The sequence below is a fragment of the Mesoplodon densirostris genome, chromosome 4 (assembly GCF_025265405.1).
Source record: "Mesoplodon densirostris isolate mMesDen1 chromosome 4, mMesDen1 primary haplotype, whole genome shotgun sequence".
Classification (NCBI taxonomy): Eukaryota; Metazoa; Chordata; class Mammalia; order Artiodactyla; family Ziphiidae; genus Mesoplodon; species Mesoplodon densirostris.
The window spans coordinates 83,984,694-84,009,637 of record NC_082664.1 but is presented as its reverse complement, the minus strand read 5'-3'; the positions used below and the strand labels follow the sequence as shown (position 1 = coordinate 84,009,637).

At 39.0% G+C, this 24,944-nt stretch overlaps 2 protein-coding genes across 2 annotated transcripts in view; one reads left to right on the top strand and one right to left on the bottom strand.

Annotated features, from left to right (window-relative positions):
* RASGRP1 (RAS guanyl releasing protein 1) overlaps positions 1–20,191 on the top strand; it is a 79,110-nt gene extending 58,919 nt beyond the window's left edge. The window contains exons 10-17 of the mRNA XM_060098287.1: positions 916–996; positions 5,562–5,666; positions 6,517–6,626; positions 7,617–7,761; positions 8,503–8,539; positions 9,315–9,467; positions 10,142–10,527; positions 17,608–20,191. Of these exons, the coding sequence (XP_059954270.1) occupies positions 916–996; positions 5,562–5,666; positions 6,517–6,626; positions 7,617–7,761; positions 8,503–8,539; positions 9,315–9,467; positions 10,142–10,527; positions 17,608–17,742 (1,152 nt within the window). The 3' untranslated portion in view covers positions 17,743–20,191. The remainder of the gene's footprint in view (positions 1–915; positions 997–5,561; positions 5,667–6,516; positions 6,627–7,616; positions 7,762–8,502; positions 8,540–9,314; positions 9,468–10,141; positions 10,528–17,607) is intronic.
* A 1,837-nt stretch (positions 20,192–22,028) lies between these two features.
* FAM98B (family with sequence similarity 98 member B) overlaps positions 22,029–24,944 on the bottom strand; it is a 35,797-nt gene continuing 32,881 nt past the window's right edge. The window contains exon 8 of the mRNA XM_060098286.1: positions 22,029–24,021. Coding sequence (XP_059954269.1) covers positions 23,656–24,021 — 366 coding nt within the window. The 3' untranslated portion in view covers positions 22,029–23,655. The remainder of the gene's footprint in view (positions 24,022–24,944) is intronic.

Genomic DNA, 24,944 nt, shown 5'->3' with positions numbered 1-24,944 from the left:
CTGTTTCCTTCTCTGTAAAATCAGAGGGATTTATCTCTGCGATGACTTCTCCCTTCTCTTTCAGTTCTAAAATTAGACAATTTTTAATCTGCTTTTTTTGCAGAATGGAATAATCACTGTAGCCTCTTCCTACCTCACAGGATTATTCTGATAGTGCCTCAGGCTTTGCATCCAGCTGGTGTCTAATCCCAGCCCTTTTGCTAATTGTCCAGGTGACCTTGGCTAGTTTCAGCCTTAGACAGCAACATCTGAGGGAAGAGGCACTGAATCTTAACTTTATTGGTTCACAAATTCTGTGAGGAAAACTGTAAGCATTTCCCTCCCAAAATATACGTAAGCCATATATACTCAAAAATATGGATGTTTTTGAGTTCTGAACCCCCTGAAGCCCATCCGTAGAATCCAGATTAAGAACAAGCTTATTTCTAAGACCTCTCTCCTCTAAAATTTTATAGTTCTAAGATATATGAAACTCTTAATATTGTTTTGATATTAACTGTTATCATTTAAACTGGGTTCTGTTGCTGGAATCAAATTTTAATGGTATCAGGTCATGCAAACTGTCCTTTCAGATCATCCGTCTGCTTTGGGAGAGAACACGTGAGGTGTGGACCATCTGACTAGATAGGGCCTTTGGCCTAAGCTCTGCCTAGAAGCTTAGCTATTAAACCATAGTTTAAAAGTGGGCATCTTGAGACTTCTCCAAAGTTTAAAAATATTTTAACAAGAACTAACGCTTGCCCTACTGCAATAGTAGATGTTATACCCCAAAAATTTTGTGAATTTTTAAAAACAAATGACTTACAGCCTAAACGGGTAAACCACTAGAGACAAAGAACCAGGAAAGAAACACATCGGCCCTGGGAAAGGCAAACAGCATCCTAGCAATTAACTCTGTTCTCCTTTGATCTGCAGTTATCCCTAGATCTCTACTACACTGAAGATGAAATCTACGAGCTTTCTTATGCCCGGGAACCCAGGAACCACAAAGCCCCAGTGAGTTTTTCATATTAAGACTCCCATGTGTAACAGGTGCTTTACAAGCCTCTCATCAAGGTCATCCATCTTGGAATGGACTTTAGTTCAGTTTAAAAAGCATATTATGTTTTTACTATGTGCCCAACATTGTGCTAGGAATAAGGAAAGCTTCAGCATATGTATTAGGAATAGTTCCTGACCATAAAGAGTTTGTACACAACTCGAGGGGATAAGACTAATATGTGAACAGTAAATAACTACATGCCATGAGTGTCAGAAGGAGTGGGGGAATCGGCCAGTAGTTTACTAGTTAGAGAAGGGATATAGCATGGTGGGCTGGAGTGACCTCTCCCTCCTATTAATTATGAAGTGTCCTCAAGGCAGTTGTTTCTCTTCATGATTTGTTGATGATAATGATATGTATATTAATCAGATGCTCAGATTCAGAGGACTTTCAACTTGGTAGATAGAAAAGCCCCCACATCTGGTATTCACGTGGGTCAGAAAGAGCAGTCTGCTGGGTCTTTTGACCTCTTATGATGAGAAGTCCTCAAAATTGTGCACAGTCCTGGCTGCACAGTAGGGACTTCACAGGTTATCTGGCCCTGGCTTCCTACAGGCAGATGAAATAATTTCAGTCTTCTTTCTGAAGAACCAATAATTCCCACAGTCTTCTGGGCAGCTCCCCAGCTCCAAAGCAAGTGGTACTCAAGGGTAGAGAGTTGCCCGTACATGAGAAATTCAGCTTATCTGTTCAGATGGCTAAATTTCATTGTTTCTATACAGAAAGATCAAGTTCTAGCATACTATTGTAACCAAAGATGTTTACTGAACATATTCAGCAGGTTTCGGGGTGTTAGAGGGCATTCCAACAAAAAGGGGGCCTTCTTTCGTTTTTTGAAGAGATTTTAATTTGGGCCAAGTCTCAGATACTTAGGAATGGATTCCATCTCAGTTTGTCTAGGCCTCACTTCTTGTTTTTTTTTCTTGCGTGTCTTCCTGCCTTTTAGCTATTTTTCTCCTCATCCTTGTCTCTACTAAACAGTAAGTAGAGAACAGAGAGGAAAAATTTTTTTTAATGTTATTGGAGTGTACCTGCTGTTCAGGTGTACAGCAAAGTGATTCAGTTATATGTATACATATATTCATTCTTTTTCAGATTCTTTTCTCATATAGGTTATCACAGAATATTGAGTAGAGTTTCCTGTGCTATACAGTAGGTCCTTGTTGGTTATCTGTTTTATATATAGTAGTGTGTGTATGTTAATCCCAAATTCCTGATTTATCCCTCCCCCCAACATTTCCCCTTTGGTAACCAGAAGTTTGTTTTTGATATCTGTACGTCTGTTTCTGTTTTGTAAATAAGTTCATTTGTATCATTTTTTAAATTAGATACCACATATGAGTGATATCATATGATATTTGTCTGACTTACTTAGTATGATAATCTCTAGGTCTATCCATGTTGTTGCAAAGGGCATTATTTCATTCTTTTTTATGGCGTAGTAATATTCCACCATATATATGTACATCTTCTTTATCCTTTCTTCTGTCGATGGACATTTAGGTTGCTTCCATGTCCTGGCTATTGTAAATAGTGCTGCAGTGAACACTGGGGTACACGTATCTTTTGAATTATGGTCTTCTCCAGATATATGCCCAGGAGTAGGATTGCTGGATCATATGGTAGCTCTATTTTTAGCTTTTAAGTGTTCTCCATAGTGGTTGTACCAGTTTACATTCCCACCAACAGTGTAGGAGGGTTCCCTTTTCTCCACACCCTCTCCAGCATTTATTGTTTGTAGACATTTTGATGATGGCCATTCTGACCAGTGTGAGGTGATACCTCATGGTGGTTTTGATTTGCATTTCTCTGATAATTAGTGATGCTGACCATCTTTTCATTTGAATTCTGGCCATCTGTATGTCTTCTTTGGAGAAATGTCTATTTAGATCTTCTGCCCATTTTTTGATTGGGTCGTTTGTGGGTTTTTTTGATATAGAGCTGCATGAGTTGTTTATTTTGGAGATTAATCCTTTGTCGGCCACTTCATTTGCAAATATTTTCTCCCATTCTGTGGGTTTTCTTTTTGTTTCCTGTTTTTTATGGTTTCCTTTGCTGTGCAAAAGGCTTTAAGTTTAATTAGGTCCCAGTTGTTTATTTTTATTTTCATTACTCTAGGAGGTGGATCAAAAAAGATCTTGCTGTGATTTATGTCAAAGAGTGTTCTGCCTATGTTTCCTTCTAAGAGTTTTATAGTGTCCAGCCTTACATTTAGGTCTTGATCTGTTTTGAGTTTATTTTTGTATATGGTGTTAGAGAATGTTCTAATTTCATTCTCTTACACATAGCTGTCCAGTTTTCCCAGCACCACTTATTGAAGAGACTGTCTTTCCTCCACTGTATATTCTTGTCTCCTTTATCATAGATTTGAACCTAGGTGTGTAGGTTTATTTCTGGGTTTTCTATCCTGTTCCATTGATCTATATTTCTGTTTTTGTACCAATACCATATTGTTTTGATTACTGTAGCTTTGTAGTATAGTCTGAAGTCAGGGGGCCTGATTCCTCCAGCTCCATTTTTCTTTATCAGGATTGCTTTGGCTATTTGGGGTCTTTTGTGTTTCCATACCAATTTTAAAATTTTTTGTTCTAGTTCTGTGAAAAATGCCATTGGTAATTTGATGGGGATTACATTGAATCTGTAGATTACTTTGGGTAATATAGTCATTTTGACAATATTTATTCTTCCAATCCAAGAACATGGTATATCTTTCCATCTGTTTGTGTCATCCTCAGTTGCTTTCACTAGTGTCTTATAGTTTTCGGAGTACAGGTGTTTTGTCTCCTTAGGTAGGTTTATCCCTAGGTATTCTTTTGATGCGATGGTAAATTAGGTTGTTTCCTTTATTTCTCATTCTGATCTCTCATTGTTAGTGTGTAGGAATGCAAGAGATTTCTGTGTATTAATTTTGTATCCCGAAACTACCAAATGCACTGATGAGATCTAGTAGTTTTCTGGTAGAATCTTTAGGATGTTCTGTGTATAGTACCATGTCATCTGCAAACAGTGATAGTTTTACTTCTTTTCCAATTTGGATTCCTTTTATTTGTTTTTCTTCTCTGAGTCCCATGGCTAGAACTTCCAAAACTATGTTGAATAAAACTGGAGACAGTGGACATCCTTGTCTTGTTCCTGATCTTAGAGGGAATGCTTTCAGCTTTTCACCATTGAGAGTGATATTAGCTGTGGGTTTGTCAGCTTTTCACCATTGAGAGTGATGTTAGCTGTGGGTTTGTCATATATGGCCTTTATTATGTTGAGGTAGGTCCCCTCTATGCCCACTTTCTGGAGAGTTTTTATCATAAATGGGTGTTGAATTTTTTCAAAAGCTTTTAACTGCATCTATTGAAATGATCATATGATTTTTACTCTTTAGTTTGTTAATGTGGTGTATCACACTGATTGATTTGCAGATATTGAAAAATCCTTGTATCCCTGGATAAATCCTATTTGATCATGGTGTATGGTCCTTTTAATGTATTGTTAGATTCGGCTTGCTAGTATTGATATTTTGTTGAGTATTTTTGCATCTATGTTCATTGGTGATACTGGCCTGTAATTTCTTTCTTTTTTGGGGGGGGGGGGCAGTATCTTTGTCCGGTTTTGGTATCAGGGTGATGGTGGCCTCCTAGAATGAGCTTGGGAGTGTTCCTTCCACTGCAATATTTTGGAAGAGTTTGAGAAGGACAGGTGTTAACTCTTCTCTAAATGTTTGATAGAATTCACCTGTGAAGCCTTCGGTCCTGGACTTTGTTGGAAGTTTTTAAATCACTGTTTCAATTTCAGTACTTGTGATTGGTCTGTTCATATTTTCTATTTCTTCCTGGTTCAGTCTTGGAAGCTTGTATCTTTCTGAGAATTTGTCCATTTCTTCTAGGTTGTCCATTTTATTGGCACAGAGTTGTTTGTAGTAGTTTGTATTTCTGTGGTGTCAGTTGCAACTTCTCCTTTTTCATTTCTAATTTTATTGATTTGAGCCCTCTCCCTCTTTTTCTTGGTAAGTCTGGCTAAAGGTTTATCAATTTTGTTTATGTTTTCAAAGAACCAGCTTTTAGTTTCATTGATCTTTGCTATTGTTTTCTTCATCTCTATTTCATTTATTTCTGCTCTGATCTTTATGATTTCTTTCCTTCTACTAACTTTGGGTTTTGTTTGTTCTTCTTTCTGTAGTTGCTTTAGAGAGAGAAAATTTAAATGATCTACTTTACTCTTTGTCGATAGCTTCAACAAAAGGTTTAATAGAGAGGGAACTGAAACTCCAGGCATATTGAGAATTTTAAATTATCTTAGATGGAGACAATGTATGTGAGGAGCTCTTTGTAAACTGTAAAGCACAACACTTGTGTTAGCCAAGGTTACTGTTCTAGATTTCAATTACGTGCGGGCCCTCTGCTCCTTGCCACTGCACATAGTTGAGGGTTGTCCACAGATGCAGCTACCAGGTAATGGGAAAGGAAGGAGCTTAAGGTTATAGCATTGCATTATAGTCATAGGGATTTCTCTGAATATTTCATTTTAGCCACTAACACCTTCAAAGCCACCAGTAGTAGTGGACTGGGCCTCTGGAGTATCTCCGAAACCTGATCCAAAGACCATAAGCAAACATGTCCAGAGGATGGTAGATGTAAGTACAGCTGTGTTTCCACAGATGAAAAGCAAGGCACTGCCTGGCTTAGTGTTGTGTGTGGGGAGAGGGGAGCACAGTGGTAGAAACACAAAGGTAAGAAACTTAAAACTCGTTCCTATGTGAGCAAAGGGAACCAGTTACTTCTCATATTGTGGCTGCAGAACAGTGCAGAAGTTACATTTTGCCAACACACTTTGGCCTCATATGGGGGGAGGTGTACTTCTTAAAGGCCTAGCAAGAGAGCGTATATTTAAAGGTTGTCAGTTGATTTGGGGGCGAAGAGAGGTTGGAAAAGATTTGAGTGTACGTAAGGGTGATAAGGAGAATCTGAAACTGAGCAGTGTGGCATTGCTTGATTCAATTCACTGTGCTAAATGCTGAGAAGGGGTACATACCTTCATATTTCTACATTTATCCTATGGACTATTCCAGTGTAACAAGAAAAGAATGAGCCAGCAAGTGACAGAACAATTGGTAGAAGATTAAGAGGGCGTAGGGAGCACTTCCGACTGGGCTGTTAGTAGAAGCTACACAGAGAAGTGGCAATCTGAGCTGTGCAGTGAAGAAAGGGCAGTGAAGGGGGAACATCCCTCAGTGCAGTGAGCTAGGAGTACAGAGCAGCTGGGGTGAGGGCACACTGACATGCTAATGGAATTGAAAGCATCTGGCCACCCTCCAGATACTGGTACCTGCAGAGACCTGGGATGTGACCCACTGAATCTCAGCAGCAGCTTAAGGAGCAGGTTTCCTTGTTCCTCTCACTCAGACTGAGGTGTTCTGGCCCCTTTGTCATTTGGCTATGATTGGTTTCTCTTTGGTAATCACCAAAGAAACTCCTTTTTCACAGTCTGTATTCAAGAACTATGATCATGACCAGGATGGATACATTTCCCAGGAAGAATTTGAAAAGATTGCTGCGAGTTTTCCATTTTCCTTCTGTGTTATGGACAAAGACAGGTGAGGGTTTGTGTACGGGAATATGTGGCTATGAACCTGTTGGTAAGAATGCTTTATGGGTGTGTCACTAGAAGAATTTGTAAACTCAGATGTGTTGCTGATGTGGTCACTTAATGAATCTCGGTGCTAAGAGAGCCATTATCAAGCAGATGCCTGTCCAGCTTCGGTTTGGACCACAACAGACCATGAAAAAAGCATGTTTTAAATATCTCAGAGTTGAAGGCTCCATAATTCTGCCACTTTAGGAATAGTCAACTGTAAGTAAGAAAAAGTTTAGTCTTCCTTCTTGCTTTGTCCTTACAGATTATGAGGAACAACTAATATTTACTAATATTTTGCATATTTACTTTTCTCAAGAAGTTGGTTCTCTGTGTGAAACGAAATGTTTGGTTGGTGGGTTACAGTTATATAGTAGGTGATGTCTAAAGTCAGAAACCTCAGCATAAGATATTTCCCTATACCCACATTTCCATCACTTCTTTTTCAAGTCTTGTGGATAGTGGTTAAGTTAGTTAAAAAAAAACCTGGTTTAGCCAAAGAGTGACTCTGTGGAAATGAGTAATGCCATCTCACCTCCTTACACATGCTACCCAGACATCCTTATTAAAAGGAGGGCTCATGGGCCTCCCTGGTGGCGCAGTGGTTAAGAGTCCGCCTGCCGATGCAGGGGATACGGGTTCGTGCCCCGGTCTGGGAGGATCCCATATGCCGCGGAGCGGCTGGGCCCGTGAGCCATGGCCGCTGGGCCTGCGCGTCCGGAGCCTGTGCTCCGCAACGGGAGAGGCCACAACAGTGAGAGGCCCGCATACCGCAAAAAAAAAAAAAAAAAAAAAAAAAAAAAAAAAAAAAAAAAGGAGGGCTCATGGAAGTAAGTGTCAGGTAATACATACTGTGCTATCCCTCAAGGATACAAAGAAAGTGAGTTTCTAAGGCTAGAAGCTGCCTTGCTACCCAGCCCCGCTCACATCCTTCTCTCTCATTTGCGGGCAGGGAAGGTCTCATCAGCAGAGAAGAGATCACTGCCTACTTCATGAGGGCCAGCTCCATCTACTCCAAGCTGGGCCTGGGCTTTCCTCACAACTTCCAAGAGACAACCTACCTGAAGCCCACTTTCTGTGACAACTGTGCTGGATTTGTGAGTTGTTCTCAGAGTGCTTCGGGGTTGAACGTGGGGAGGGGTATGAGACAGTTTAAGTGATTAAGCCAGGTACAGACCTCCTGCACCTTTATCAACTCTTCCTGCCTAGAGCCTAAGCAAACACCTACAATAACCTTGTCCTCAAATGCATGGGTTTTACTTGCACTCATCTTTTCCCGTTTCTTCCCGAATTATTTTCTCCTCTGGTAGAAGGGCCTGGGATAAATGGTGAGGAAATGTTGAATTTGGGATATACTTTTAAAGTATTATATCCATATGCTGTTTCAGATGTTAGAAAAGAGAAATAGGAGACATCCTCACCCTTCAAAAGGAACTGCCTTTTAAGAAGTCACTTGGGCTCTGCCCCTCCTCTGTCCCACCCTGACCAACAGTTTCCTCCTAAACTCAGTCCATGACCCCAGGATTCTGTATACTTGCTCTTTAGTTTGGAGTCTCAAGAAGCTTATTTGTCCTGTGATTCATCTGCTTCAGGCCTGGGTCATAAATCCACTGTAGTTAAGCTTCTTGAGAACATTTACCTCTGATCAGCACAAACTTTTCCTGTTTTCAGTTTAAGGCCAGGAGGGATTAAGACACATGAGAGATAAATGAGGTTTCCTTCCCACTTGAGGTAGAGTAGAATGAGGGAAAATAAAGAATGAATGTCAATGTCTAGCCTCCTACCAGGTAGATGAAAGACCTGTGGTGCATTCTAACTGTCTCTTCTTTGTCTCACAGCTCTGGGGAGTGATCAAACAAGGGTATCGGTGTAAAGGTAAGGCCCAGCTTTGTCCAGTGTGTTGTCTTCCCTGGTCTGAGAGGCTTTCCTGTAAAGCATGTTCTACCCATAGTAGTTGTCCATTCAGTCCACAGCTCCTCAGTACACCTCACAACCTCATCTTCAAACTGGCTTCCCTAGAGCGCCCCCTGAGAGTGACTGCCACCACAAAGAAGAGAGGAATCTGGGTGACTAGTTATGCGGTTTATTACAAGAGCCTCACTTTGCCTTGTTTGCCCTGGAACTAGGGATGACTGGTAGATTATGCTCTCATATTGTCATGGGTCCCCAAAGACAGACAGGCACAGAATCACTTCTGAAACAAAAGGTAAGTGATTACCAAAGGCCCCTGTCAGCTTTCCTTTTATCAGTAGATATCCCAGGATAATTGTCCTTCCTTATGACTAGAAAAGTTCAGGAGTAAAGGAGAAAAGACCTTTTACTGCAAGGAAGAAAGAATAAGACCTAACAGCTGGGAGCCTCCAGAGGGTCTCCGTAGAGTGGGCAGTATGTGCAGGATGACAAGAAAAACACCACTTCTGTCTGGGAGAGCAGGATGCCACTTCTGATTGCCAGACTCATAAGGGCTGTGACAAGGTTGTGAGATCCAGGGCTGACCCAGTGAGAAGAATGTTAAGTTCAATAGAGGTGTTAAGTGTCCTAGCTCCAGAAGACAGGACAGGCATGTATGACGAGAGTGCTGCATGCATGTGGTTTTGAGACCCTGGAGGAGAAAGTGAAAGACTTCCTGATCAGGGTGTCTTGTCCACAGACTGCGGGATGAACTGCCACAAACAATGCAAAGACCTGGTTGTGTTCGAGTGCAAGAAGCGAGCCAAGAACTCAACAGCTCCCACAGAGAACAGCACTTCTGTGGGGCCAACGTCCAACCTTTGCTCGTTGGGAGCCAAAGATCTGCTCCATGGTAAGCAAGCCGACTTTCTTGGGAGAAAAGTGGCAGAGAGCAGCATGAAGGTCTGCGGCCTCAGAGTGAAGCCTGGAAAGGGGCTGCACCTAGAGGTTTCTCTTCTCCAGACCATCTCTCCCCAGTCCCCAGAGCTTTGCCCAATAGTGACAAGAGGAGGACTTCTGAGGCTTTCCTAGAACTGCCAGGAAGTAGATTAATAGGTAGGTTAAACATAGGTGTGTCATGGGCAACAAATGAAAATTGCTGTGGAAGTGCTATTTGGCAAGGTCTGCTTGTAGTAAAAAAAAAAAAAAACCCGACTACTGGTTATCACTGTTATCTATTAAATGGTAAATATAAACCCTAGACATACAGAAAGCTTGGGATGCAATCTTAGGCACACTACCTTTGGGGGAGCAAAAGAAAGCAAGCAAATAGAAAAAAGCAACAGAAAAGGAGCCTTTAAGGATGGCCTTTCCTCGGGGTGGATGCAGCCTGACACCAGTGGCCATAGCTTGGCCAGCAAGGCCCCTGGATTTCAGCCCCCTAAACTGCCTGCTTGAAAATGAGTCCACTGTGGGCCTATGGAACTCCTGTAACAATAAGAAAAGTCTCATTTGAAACTAATGTGTCAATATTGAGTCTCTGCTTTTCTGAGCCAAAGTACTAACATGTCACGTACCTTCCCACAGCACCAGAGGAAGGACCTTTCACATTCCCTAATGGGGAGGCTCTGGAACACAATGAGGAAAGTAAGGATCGGACCATCATGCTCATGGGAGTGTCCTCACAGAAGATTTCTGTTCGGCTGAAGAGGACTGTTGCCCACAAGGCCACCCAGACCGAAGCACTGTCTTGGCTTGGCAGTGAGGGCCCTTCCAGTCACTTTGTGCTATCTTCCCCAAGGAAGACGGCCCAGGATACTCTGTATGTACTTCCCAGCACTACATCTCCATGCCCCAGCCCAGTCTTGGTCAGAAAGCGGGCTTTCGTCAAGTGGGAGAATAAAGAATCCCTCATAAAATCAAAGGAGGAGCTCCGTCACCTCAGACTCCCAACCTACCAAGAGCTGGAACAGGTACCACCTTTTCCTTTTTTTCAGACTCTGAGAAACGTGGGGCTAAACCAGGGAAGAACATGTAAACTGAAGATTCAGACCAGGTTGATTATTAGAAAGATAAAGGGGGAAAAAATGGATTCTGCTTTGTCTCAAAGAAACCAGTGGGGGCCCTGGTTCACATTACGTAACTAGGACAGGATAGACAGGGCTCCTATTGCCATAAAGGTACAATCTCCAAATGTTGGTACCAGGGCCCAAAGCTCTGTTCACAGTAGGCTCCTTGAGAAAAACCACTTTCTATTGATCAGCTTTACTGTAGTGACACCACACCCTTTTTCTAGACTTAAAAGCAAGTTGCCTAAATCCTCCCTCCCTAGAGGTCTTTGGGGGGCCTTCATGGTTGCCTGGACATCTTCCTAAAAGGAGGTGATCACCATGCTATCCAAAAAAGGAAGGGAGTATTTAGCTCACTGCAGAAAAAGCCTCCTTCTTAATACAGAATGAGGGAACTCTTCTCTAAGACATCAGGGGATGTGCTGATTTTACATACACACACACAGCTAAATCAACAGTAGTTGGAAAATGCACCATTGATTATAATCTATAGCAATTAACAGTTGTGGTAGCAGTGTTGCTTTTTTTCTGTTAGGCTCACAATGTCCTAATTGTAAGTTATCTAATGGAGGTATTAGAAAAGACAAAATAAGGTTTACCAAGAAGAATATGATGCCAAGGTTTGATAAGAAGGGAGACTATAAGGTTAAAAATAGAAGAAAAGAAAGGAAAGTAGGAGCTAGGACAACTGGGGACAACAGGCAGTTGTCCAAATACTCAACTCCACAGGGTCATCACTAATTACTTCCTTTTGTTTAGACAGACCTCTTGTCAGTCATAGGACAGTAGTTTCTTACCGAAGACAGGGTAAGGCCTGTCTGCCTTTTTTCCCTGAAACATCAAGGCTGGCAATGTGTTTTTGGAGGCCTATCAATCACTACAAACACAAAACCAACATCTAACTGGCTAGACCTTACATAATTCTACACACTACATAGTAAAACTGCCCAAGAGGTTCTCAGGATTCCCTACCTGGTCCTCAGTGTTGCACCTTCCCTGTCAGACCCCCAGGAATTGAATTGAAGAAACAAGTTAGATAATGTATGTGAAACTCTTGGTTTGGTGCCTAGAACAAAAATATAATATTAGGAGGAACACTTGAGAAAAGAACAGATCTTTCTGGATGAAAAGTACTCACTCAGAATATTTTAAGACATGCTTTAAGAGTCAATCAGAACATCTTCCGATGCAGGTGACACAAAGCCCTCTCTAGGGGTAGAAGCAGCCAGAATCAACGTTCAAGAACAATGAAATAAACCTTGAAAAGTGAACTTGATAGAGTAGAAAGAACTTCAGTCTTGGGGACAAAGATCTGTGCTTCTAGTCCCAGATATTTCTTACTTACTCCTGCTGGTAAACTCTGTGACCTGTTTGGTCCTCTGTAAAATACAGTCCGGGCGCTCTACAGCTTGCTTCAGATCCTGACATTTTACATGCTGTGTAAAAGAAGCAATGTAGTTGTTGGCAACAACGACTTCTTGCTTCAAGAAGTGGGTGGCAGAAAGATTTCAGGTGAGTGAGTTAGTTAGTTAGCTCCAGTATTCATTGCTACCCAGTAATACCAGAGCTGGTAAACCCTCTTTACTTTTTATCCTTGTCATTGGGACCTAAGGACCAGAATTCACTACGCATGTTTTAGAGTATTTAAAATATGTAATATTCATATTATAATTAATAAATATTATACATTATTTTAAGTATGTGTATACCTCTAAGCCAGCACAGGACAAAAGAAAATGCAAAGCGTCTTAGGTTCAAATCCCCAGTCTGATACTATATCCACCTCTATTAATCATGTAACACAGTACCTGGCTCATAGCAAATACTCAGTGTTACACAGTAGCTAAATAGACAGCTATCTAGGTAATTTATGTTGAGAAACAACTCATGTATCCCAAATTACCCCCCCCATATTTTGGGGGGTAATCAGTATGGTAATAAGTAAGGTAAAAACATGAGATTCAAAGTCTTGAAGACCAGCAACATCAGCATCACGGTGGCATGTGTTGCTCCTTTTTTTTCTCTCCCCTTTTATTTACAGCTAAACTGGTCATTCATAAACAAACAAAAGTGACTCTACACCAGACCACCCAGTAGATTTCTACCCACCTGTGCTTCAGAGAATAGCTTCATAGGACCGCAGAGAGGGCTGTGAAGCCAAGGGAGTTGGTGAGGCTGCCCCACAGCAACTTGCTGCTATCAGGAGGAAAAAGATCAGACTGGAAATAAATAGAGACCAGAAGAAATAGAAAGGATCAACAAAAAAGATAAACAAAATCGACTGTGAACAATCATTTAATAGTAACTGCCCTTAAAACAGCCAGTTGCGCCACAGTAAACCAAAGCTTCATGTACACTGACAAAAGATAGATGAACAAAATGGACAAACCTTTATTCACACTAAGAAAAAAGAGGGACTTCCCTGGTGGTCCATTGGTAAAGGACACAGGTTCAATCCCTGGTCAGGGAACTAAGATTCCCACATGCTCTGGAGCCCATGTGCTGCAATGAAAGGTCCTGCGTGTTGCAACTAAGACCTGACACAGCCAGAGAGGGAGAGAAAGAAAGGGAGGGAGGGAGAAGGCTCAAATATGTAAAATTAAAATGACAAAAGGAGACATTACAACTGTTACTACATAAATACATAGGACCATAAGAGACTATTATGAGTAATTATATGCCAACAAACTAGATAACCTAGAAGAAATGAATAAATTTACAGAAATACACAACCAAACAAGACTGAATCAAGAAAAAAACAAAATCTGAACAGACCAATAACAAAGACATTGAATCAGTAATCAAAATCCTCCCATCACAGAAAACCCCAGGATCAGACGGCTTCACTGGCAAATTCTACCCAATACTCAAAGAATTAACACCAGTCCTTCTTAAAACCTTCCAAAAAATAGAGGGAATATTTGCAAACTCATTCTGTGAGGGCAGTTTTACCCTGATACCAAAGCCAGATAAGGAAACTACAAGAAAACCAAACTACAGACCAGTATCACTGATGACTATACATGCAAAAATTCTCAACAAAATATTAGCAAACTGAACTCAAGAACACATCAAAAAGATTTTTATACACCATGAAAAGTGGGGTTTATCCCTAGCATGCAAAGACAGTTCAACATAGGCAAATCAATAAATGTAATCATCACATTAGTAAAATGAAAGATAAAAATCATGTGGTCATCTCAACAGATGCAGAAAAACATCTAACAAAATACAACATCCTTTCATGATAAAAACCGTGCTCAGACTGGATAAAAGGAATATACCTCAACATAATAAGGGCCATATACGACAAACCCACAGCTAACATACTCAATGGAGAAAATTTCAAAGCTTTTCCACCAAGATCAAGAACAAGACAAGGATGCCCACTCTCACCACTAAGTGCCCATCAATAGATGAATGGATAAAGATATGGTATGGATTTAGTGGTATATATATACAATGCAATACTACTCAGCCATAAAAAAGAATGAAATAATGCCACTTGCAGCAACATGAATGGACCTAGGGATTATCATACTAAGTGAAGTCAGTCAGAAAAATACCATATTATATCACTTACATGTGGAATCTAAAATATGACCTAAAGTACTGACAGTCTCAGCTAGAGCGATTAGGCAAGACAAGAAAGTAAAACATCCAAATCAGGAAAGAAGTAGCAAAACTGTCACTGTTTGCAGATGATGAGTCTGTACATAGAAAAACCTAAAGATTAAGCAAAAAAAACTGTTGAAACTAATAAACATTTTCTGTTAAACTGCAGTATACACAGTCAACTTATAGAATCAGTTGCATTTCTATATACACTAAGGACAAAACATCTAAAAAAGAAATCTTTCCCATTCACAATAGCATCAGAAACAATAAAATAGGAATAAATTTAATCAAGGAAATGAAAGATTTCTACAATGAAAGCTACAAGACTTTGCAGAAAGAAATCGAAGACACAAATGGAAAGACATCCTGTGTTCATGGATCAGAAGAATTAAGATTGCTAAAATGTCTGGCTAGAAGACCTGAATTCTTTCCTTCCAAAGGAGACATACAGATGGGCAAAAGGCTCATGAAAAGATGCTCATCATCACTAATTATTAGAGAAATGAAAATCAATGAGGTACCACCTCACACTGGTCAGAACGGCCATCATTAAAAAGTCTACAAATAATAAACGCTGGAGAGGGTGTGGAGAAAAGGGAACCCTCCTACACTGTTGGTGGGAATGTAAATTGGTGCAGCCACTACGGAAAACAGTATAGAGGTTCCTTAAAAAACTAAAAGTAGAACTACCATGTGATCCAGCAATCCCATTCCTGGGCATATATCTGGACAAAACTGTAATTCAAAAAGATACATGAACCCTGCTGTTCACAGCAGCACTATTTACAACAGCCAAGACACAGAATCAACCTAAGTGCCCATCAATAGATGAACGGATAAAGATATGATATGGATTTAGTGGTATATATATATACAATGCACTACTACTCAGCCATAAAAAAGAATGAAATAATGCCACTTGCAGCAACATGGATGGACCTAGGAATTATCATACTAAGTGAAGTCAGTCAGAAAAATACCATTTGATATCACTTACATGTGGAATCTAAAATATGACCTAAATGAACTTATCCGTGAAACAGAAACAGACTCACAGACACAGACAACATACTTGTGGTTGCCAAGGGGGGAGGGGGGTGGGGGAGGGGTGCGTTGGGAATTTGGGATTAGCATATGCAAACTATTAACATACAGAATGGATAAACAACAAGGTCCTACTGTATAGCACAGAGAACTATATTCAATATCCTGTGATAAACCATAATGGAAAAGAATATGTATATGTGTATAACTGAATTACTTTGCTGTACAGCAGAAACACAACATTGTAAATCAACTAGACTTCAATAAAATAAATTTTTTTAAAAGACTTAAAATATCCATACTATCCAAAGCAATCTATAGCTTCAATGCAATCCTCATCAAAATACCAATGGAATTCTTTACAGAAATAGAAAAAAAACAGTCCTAAAATTTGTATGGAACCATGAAAGATCCTGAATAACCAAAGTAATCGTGATGAAAGAGCACAAAGCTGGAGGTACCACACTTAATTTCAAATTATACTACAAAGCTACAGTAATAAAAACAGTATGGTACTGGCACAAAAACAGACACATAAACCAATGGAACAGAAAAGAGCCCAGAATTAAACGCCTGCATATACAGTCAACTAATATATTCAACAAGGGAGCCCAGAGCACCCAAGCAGAAAGGAAAGTCTCTTCACAAATGTTGGGAAAAGTGGATAAGCACATGCAGAGCAATGAAATTCGACCCCCATCTTACACCACTGATAAAAATTCACTCATAATGGATCAAAGAGGTAAACATGAGGCCTGATACTATGAAACTCCTAGAAAAAAACGAAAGAAGCAGCTCCTTGTCACTGGTCTTTGGCAATGAATTTTTGGACATGACACCAAAAGCAAAAAATCAGCAAATGGGACTATATTAACTAAAAAGCTTTTGCACAACAAGGAAACCATCAATAAACTGAAAAGGCAATCAACTGAATGGGGGAAGATATTTGCAAATGATATGTATCTGGAAAGGAGTTCTTTTTTTTTTTTTGCGGTACACAGGCCTCTCACTGTTGTGGCCTCTCCCGTTGCGGAGCACAGGCTCCGGACGCGCAGGCTCAGCGGCCACGGCTCACGGGCCCAGCCGCTCCACGGCACGTGGGATCCTCCCGGACCGGGGCACGAACCCGCGTCCCCTGCATCGGCAGGCGGACTCTCAACCACTGCACCACCAGGGAAGCCCGGAAAGGAGTTCTTTAAAATATGTAAAGAACTCATACAACTCAATAACAACAAAATCTGATTACAAAACAGAAGAACTATATAGACTTTTTTCCCAAAGAAAACATACAAATGGCCGACAGGTACACGAAAAGATGCTCCACATCACTAATCATCAGAGAAGTGCAATTCAAAACCACAATGAGATATCATCTCACACCTATTAGGATGGCTATCATCAAGAACACAAGATAACAAGTTGCTCATGAGGATGTTCAGAAAAGGAAACCCTCGTGCACTGCTGGGGGGAATGAAGATTGGTGCAGCCAATATGGAAAACACTATGGAGATTTCTCAAAAGACTGAAAAAAAACTACTATATGATCCAGCAATTCCACTCCTGCGTATATATCCAAAGAAAATGAAAACACTAATTCAAAAAGATACACACACCCCAATGTTCTTACCATTATTTACAATAGCCAAGATATAGAAGCAACTTAAGTGTCTATCAACAGATGAACTGATAAAGAAGATGTATGTATATATATACACATATACATACATGCAATGAAATATTACTCAGCCATAAACAAAGAATGAAATTCTGCCATTTGCAACACTGGAAATCAACAGCTGCCTCTATAACTAAATCACTGCAAATTAAATAAATCTCAGTTTAAGGGGATGGGATAAAATTCTTATCTTTCTCAAGAGTCTGTTAGTTTTCAGTGATTTGGAGGAGAAAATATGTAGTATGATTATATATGTAATATCTCATGTGAACTATAATATCACATATTATAGAATTCCAAGTCACTGCTTTCATACCTCAGACCTAACCAAGACTATTTCTGCCAAGTTTAGGTCTGCTACACAATATTCAAAGATTTTCTCATTATTCATCTATTGCCCAGGAATGGTTTATTCTGCCTGCTAGCCACTCACATCTTTGATGTAACAAAACTAATTGTTGTTTACACATGCTCATTTGATATTTAATGTGTTATTTTTTATTCAGGGCAAAATGCATGCCTTGAAAACACTTTTTAATTCTCAGCCACAGTGAACAGATGCCAATCAAGTATAGTACTCCCAATACTGTAACTGATTTGCCATTCATTGCTGCTTTATTAACATACCTCATTCTTTTTTTTTTAAGGAAATAAATACCCTGAAAGCAGATAATAATGCTCTAAAGATCCAACTGAAATATGCACAGAAGAAGATAGAAACCCTCCAGCTTGCAAGAAGCAATCATGTCTTGGCTCAGATGGAGCAGGGTGACTGTTCTTAGCCCAGAAACTCAAGCAGCACAAACTGCAGAGTATATCAGAGATCTCATTTCCTAAACCTCTTAACACAAAGACCTGGGAAACCTTAGACTGACTGGCTTTCAAAAGGGTACTTTAAAGAAGGAAAGCTAGCTACTCTTTTGTTACTTAAAAGATTCCAACTGTGCGGTATGGTTTTTTCTTCCAGCCAGTTGAATCAAAGGGAGGAAAGCTGAAGAATGCAAAATATTTGCCATTCATACCAGAAAATTTTTTTCCCCTGGGACTAATATCAAAAGCATGATAAAAAACGTGACTATAGTTTTCTGACAAGATAGCTTCTTCTATGTGGCCTGCCCAGCTGCTTCTTCCTTAGAACTAAAATCCCTGGAAAATGCATTTGTTTCCTTCCCGTTTTTTCCTGAGGCATTTATTTTGTTCCATCCAAAGCTTGCTTATAATGGAAAAATACTCACATTCCAAAAGTAGAATCGCTTCCTCTATATTTCAGCATTCTTTACAAATCTGGTTCCCACTTCACTACCTCAGATCTAATCAATTTGCCTTTTCCCCTTCTTCCTCACTACATTCTTAACACACATGAGGATATCTACCTAGAAGAGAACTTCTAGAGATGTAGCCATAAATTTGGGGAGAGCAGGAAGGGGCTATTAAACAACATGACATCATCTAATTACAGGTCAACTCATAAGTTTTAGTCTGAGTCATAAAAGAAGTAGCCAAGTTAAGTACATGGAAATGTGGCTATTAGCACCTTACACATGGCTGGCTAATTAGCTAAAACAAACATAACGCAAACATGATGTTTGTCCCTCATATAATCTACACTGGATAGAATGAAGAATTTATGGCTTTTTAAAAATGTTTAACGCTCATATGCCATCCTATTTTTTTTTCTTGAAGTTTCTGAACTGAATTTGTGCTTGTACTGTCTTCACTATTAATACTATTTAGAAATAAGCTAATTGGATCAGAGGCTTCAATAATAGCTGACAGCATGTACATATGTACATATTATGTATATACAACATCAGTCATGCACGTGGCTTGGAATTCTGTTTCTTCCTTAGTAAAATGTGTGAGTTAAACAACTTTTGGTCATGTACACAAATTCACGAAGTTCAGTTTGTTACAAGATAAAGAAATTGCTCAGAATGTAAATTGTATTGTTTGGCAAAATCACAAGAGTCCTGTGAGTCTTCTGTTAATGAAGGTTAATGATAAGTGGGCTCATTTAATTATCTGGGCAACTATTCACAAACTTCTTTGTCAGACTCTTTATTTCTCTAAAAAAAAAATTCATATGATCATTTTCTTTTGTGGGGGAGAAATTACCTTCCATGCTTGGAAAGCCTGACACCAAGCTGACTTAAAATTCATACACAAGTTGACCCACTGCCAAGCATATAATCTCAACAGCCAAAAGTTCCAAACCTAAAGCCAACAACACCAAGTCTTAATCAGAAACAAATTATATATATAGTATAAGCTTCCTTGGAGAACTCAGATCATTTAAGAAGTTTCTCTGATGAAAGACCAGTTCCTATTTGCATACCTCCTTGTACTGAACTGAGCTTTAGTGAAAAAGCTAGTGACTAGCTTTCAGTTAGTGTTTTAAAGAATCACTTTACACACAAATCTACCTTTTTCTAAATCCAAACTCAGAAATCCCCATGGCAGGGCTGCTTAGGTCCACCACTTGGTATACAATCCTATAAGAAGTATTTTGCTACTTACTTACCTTATGTGGAACAAACATGAGTTTATAATCATCCTTAAAATTCATATTCTTCACCTATTCTTTTCCTCTGACCAAAGACGGTACAATTCAATTTCTTTAAGCATAGTTACGAAACACAAATTTTTTTCATTCTTCTTACCCAGGATCCAAAATACAGAGCCCAGGTTAGTTTCTATGTAAATAATTTGTGATCTAGAGGAATTCAAAAGGTCACAGTCTCCTTAATTAGTCAAATTAACATGGCTAGAAAGTCTCAAGCATTCCAGAATTTATCACTGAAATGGATAGGAAGCAGTAGTTTCACCACAAGTCTTTACAGTCCAGCAAGGGCCAAATAAGTATAGTGTATAAATTAATATTATTTGCTATGAACTACATGGGATTAATGGAATCTACAGAAATAATATGGAACAAATTTTTTGTTCATCAAGCCTAGGATACAAATTTGTGTGTCTTGTATCAACTTGAAATAAGTTTGGGCATATATTTATCTGCTGAAACCAGGACAGATCTTGTTAACAACAATGTCACTTCTTATTTTCTTTGGTAATTGATTTGCTGTTTTACTGGCCAAATGTGAATTTCTGTTTAAAGATGTATAATGTAAAAGAACTGCAAGGAAAAAAATGTACAGATTGTAAAGGTGGATTTTTTTTGATACTTAATGTTAAGTGTTCTTTGTGTAATATTTGTATGATAAAAGACATTAGGATCCCTACGGCATAGATGTCCTGTGTTTCTTCTAGTTCATGAACATATAGAAGCCTCACCTGAATTTTTACTATAATCGACAGCTGAGACCACTCCCTACTTCTGTTAACCAAACTGAGTGTTCCTGAAAGGAAAAGCAAAGCAACTAATTATTCAGTATACATTTTTCTAAATCTTTCTATAACATGAAGTAGTAACATCCAGAAATATTCAACCTTTCCCCATCTTATTGCATAATGACTTACAGTGATCCCCAAATATTAAGTCTACAAATACTTAACACTGAAGGAGACAAATCTGAGGTTGTCATTCCTGTGGCTTTCAGCTTTAATTCCACAGTTCTATCTAAGAAAACTAGCAAGTAAAGAAGAGAAACTTTGAAGCTGTGGATGGAATTGGTAGAGGATGGTTCAATCTAGTGGACAGATCACCCAGAGCAATTCATTTGTGCTCATGATTATTTAGAGTGATTAGAGATAGTTGTGATTTTTCCTTAATCATCAGCCAACTTTTGTTTAACTAGACCAATGAAGGGGGGTGGCGGGGGCGGAGAACAGGGACAGATTCCAATCACTCAAATTCCATGGTGGAATGTATTCTGGTACACTTGGATGTGGTATATTTATCATTTTGGCATTTCATAGTCCTTCATACAAAACAATGAAGTCACACTGACAACTTGGCCCTAGAAGAGAGATTAAACTACCTCCCCTCCTCCACCCACAGTTCCCACTCCAAATACCTCTACCCTGTGCCCCTTACAAGGTATAGATAGTATCATTGCTCGGAACATTCTCCATCACAAATATTTTGGGAGTTATCATACCTTCTTTTGACACACATAAAGGTAATTAAATGTTTTTTGGTTTAAAATGTTTTTTCCTGTTTAGTGAGGCAAGATTCCCCTGATCTGCAGAACACAAGGGAACAGGTTAAAAGGAAATACTTCATCTCTTCTTTTACCGAGAGCTTATGTGTAATGTTGTGGTAATTATGTATGGATGGACAAATCCAGGTAAGAGGTCAGTTACTTCTTTAATCCAGAAACTCCCAGTAAGATCATGTCTATAGGTGCTATTAGATACCACAGGATAGACCAAGGCAGGGAGAAGAAAAAAGGGGAGGGAAAATGAGGTAGTAGGAAAAAATAAAATTAAGAACTAGGCAAAAGAGAATGAAGAGGTGGCACAGAAGAAGGTGTTAGATTTTAGGAAGCAGTGAAGTGCCATTCATCATACTCTGCATTTGTATTGGACTCAATTTATAAAAGCATTTTCACATTATGGCCTTTCACATTAAGGCCCCAAATTGCCTTATTGCTATTCTAGATATTGCTTAGCAAACTTTTCTATGAAAGAAATTTTTACTGAAAGAAGATTTTCATGAAAATCCTACCTCACAGGAAAGAATAAGATATTAGGTTCTAGACCACTCAGCTTTTCATTCAAGTGAAGGTTATAGGAATGTGTAAATAAGAGTGGTTCCGGCTCTAACAAGATTCCAGGAGCAAGTGCTGAACTTGGATAAGATTTACAGTGAGTGGCAGATAACCCAACAGCACTCCTATGAAGGTACAAAGAAATCTTACAGAAATTAATAAACTAATGTTTCTACCATTATTCGCCATAAACCTTTAGTAATAAAAGAAGCTGAAAGTAGTTGTAAACCCATCCTGTATCAGCAACTAAAGCTCCTGAAAAGAAATGAAGCAGAAATGTAAAGGTTTTAAATGAACAGTTTAAGTAATAAGTTTTTTGAAATATTTTACTCCAGTGGTCTTTGCGAATATATTTTTAAAAATTATTTATTTTTCAGAGTTCATAGCTACTGATAAAAGTGTTTCCTTATATGGAAAGCCTTTTCTTCAACTATCACAAGTGAAATTAAGTCTCTTCATTACATATAAAATTTTTTAAAAATCTAAGCTTAAGAATAACCAAAAAAATTTATTTTCCTATCCTGAACAAATTTCCTCGAAGCGTTAGCTTGAAAAATACATGGCCAAGACTGTGGTGTATACAATATGTGAAGGTTTAACATTACTTTAGATTTCCCCACAGGGTTTACTGTAAAACAAAACAACAACAAGAATAACACTGCCAAATATCAAATACCATTTGTCCACAGGTACTCAACCTTCTATCTGTTGAGTTGGTTAGACCACAGAAAGTTGTTATGCACAAGAGTTGACCAGGAGCCTACAGATTTTAAAGTGGGATTGAAAAAATTTATGTTACTGTATCTTTTTCTCTCTCTACACTAAGAGAAAAATGCATTACTTGGGCCACCTCTTAAACCATTCACAACAGGCCTTTATAAATTCTCAACAAATTGGACTTGTACTTAGGTCTTTATAAAACAACCTGAGAAGGCACAAGTATCACATTCCTTATTTGACAAATGAGGACAAATTAATCCTTGAGAGCTATGGCCATTTCAACCCATAGCACCCCTGGACTAGTGCCATGATTTGAATTCACAACTCCTGATTCCCAAGCCTTCGACTGCTCCAACCACCAAACCACATTTAATCATTCCCCAACCCTTTGTTTCCCAAATCTAGCTGAGAATCAGAATTACCACGGGATACCCTGGCCCTACCTCTGATCTACTGAAACTGGATATGAGTGTCCTAATCCTGTGTAGCACAGTGCAGCCTGCCTTTTAATATTCAGAGACCTAAAGTGATGGCACAAATGGTGAAGAAACCAATTTACAGAAATATTTTTCACACCATCATGTAAAATTAGTATGTCTTTGTCCCTTTAGAGTAATTCTGACCTCAGTCTTTAATTCTGCTGTCAAACAAAATCATACAGATTTCAAATCCAGTTGGAAAATAAATCAAATATGCATAGCAAAAACCAGACTTCAGCTTCAATTAATGGAATTTTAACACAAACCTGGCCAGAGGAATTGCTCATATAAAAGAAAGAAAAAGTCAAGAAACCTTCCTCTTGAACACACCTATCAATCAGTCCCTTTCCCTGTTTTGTAAAGTAGGATTAACAAACACAAAACACAGCCACAGGAATACAGATGAGGCAATAGTCTATATTCCTTTCCACTACAAGTGGGGTCATTTATGTGTTTCAGACCTGAATAAAATACAGGTAACAATCTAAATTCAATCATGACAATAAAATACTTTCTATTTTCCAAGTTTGATGGTAATAATATATTTACACTTTTAAAAATAATTTTTGCTCGTTTTTTTTTGTTTTTTAAAAAGACATAACATGCTCCAGAGTACACAGAATATGGAAAAAATCATCACTTTGTCTAAGAGATCAAATAGTAGTATAAAACAATGCTCTTTACATACTAAACCCAATTCAAGAATGATATCATCAGGGAATCTAACATGGTGTTTACTTCAAAGATGACATTCAAGTAGTTATTTAGAATACTATGACTAATGTATCTATTAAGAAGTAAGCCTGCTACCTAAATGCTGTAGCTTTTAATATCTTCTATATCCACCACCACCTCCTCCATATGGATCTCCATAACCTCTTCCTCCATAGCCCCCTCTTCCTCCATAGCCCCCTCTTCCACCATAATCTCCCCTGCCTTGGAAACCTCCTCCTCTACCACCCCCTCCTCCCCCTCCACCCCACCCCCCTCCACCTCCACCCCCACCTCCCCACCCGCCTCCCCCTCCCCAACCGCCTCTTCCACTCCCACCACCTCCTCTACCTCCACCTCCACCACCCCAACCACCCCTTCCACCGCCTTCTTGTCTCTTTTGCCAAGGGGGCATTTCAGGGGGTGGTGGTTCAATTTCATTTGGTCGTCCTCCCCTGTCAGGCACCCTTCCCATCAGCACCTGTGTAAAGAAATATTTTCTTTCAGTTTCCAATATTTTAGAAGTTAAAATTTACGTAAAAGGATACAAGCAATATTGAAGTTACTGTTCTAATAAAGAAACAGAAGTCAAGTATTTAAGGACATGAAAGTATCAGACACGGCAGTATGAATTAATATTGAAAATACAAATGTGATGTGTGACAAATTCCTCACAATGTGCTGTTATTTTTAAGCAACGTGGGGGAATATTTCTGAAACTTAAGGACTTGTTTAAATTTGTTTAGCAAATTTTATAACAAATGTAGTACCCATCACACTAAGAAATTTTTTTAGCAAAATATTTACAATATACATAAAATACATACCTTACATTAATTGACTTCATATCCATTTATGCAACAACTCTGGACATTCTATTGCCATTGGTTTGGTAATAGATTATCCAATAAAAGACTATTTCTGAGCACATTTTATTTCAACAGAGTATGAAGTATATATAACATGTGGGTATAATGCAGTCAGAGATGAACATAATGGCTATAATCCAAGGTTATCATTGTAAAGAGATACAAGATTTTCAATGAACTATTCCTTTTTTATGAGAAATTAAGCTCACTAACTTTCAATGATGATACTAGTTACTATATTATAGAGAAAAGAGAGACTTGATACACTTCCTTAACCATGCTTTATAATGCTTTGAAGGATAAACCAAGGAAGAGTTTGCTTTAAGTCCCCAACTTTCTATAGAAAGGAGCCACTTTATACGCCTGTGTACAGAGACCAACAGGAAGCAAATAGCTTCCTGCTAGTCTCTTTCAGGAAAGAAGGTAAACCAGAAGTGCCTCAACCAAAATGGTCTATGAATCAGTTGTGTTCTACTTCCTTTGATTCTCTAATCAAAATCATGTTTTACTACTTTATGTCATAAATGAAAGACAA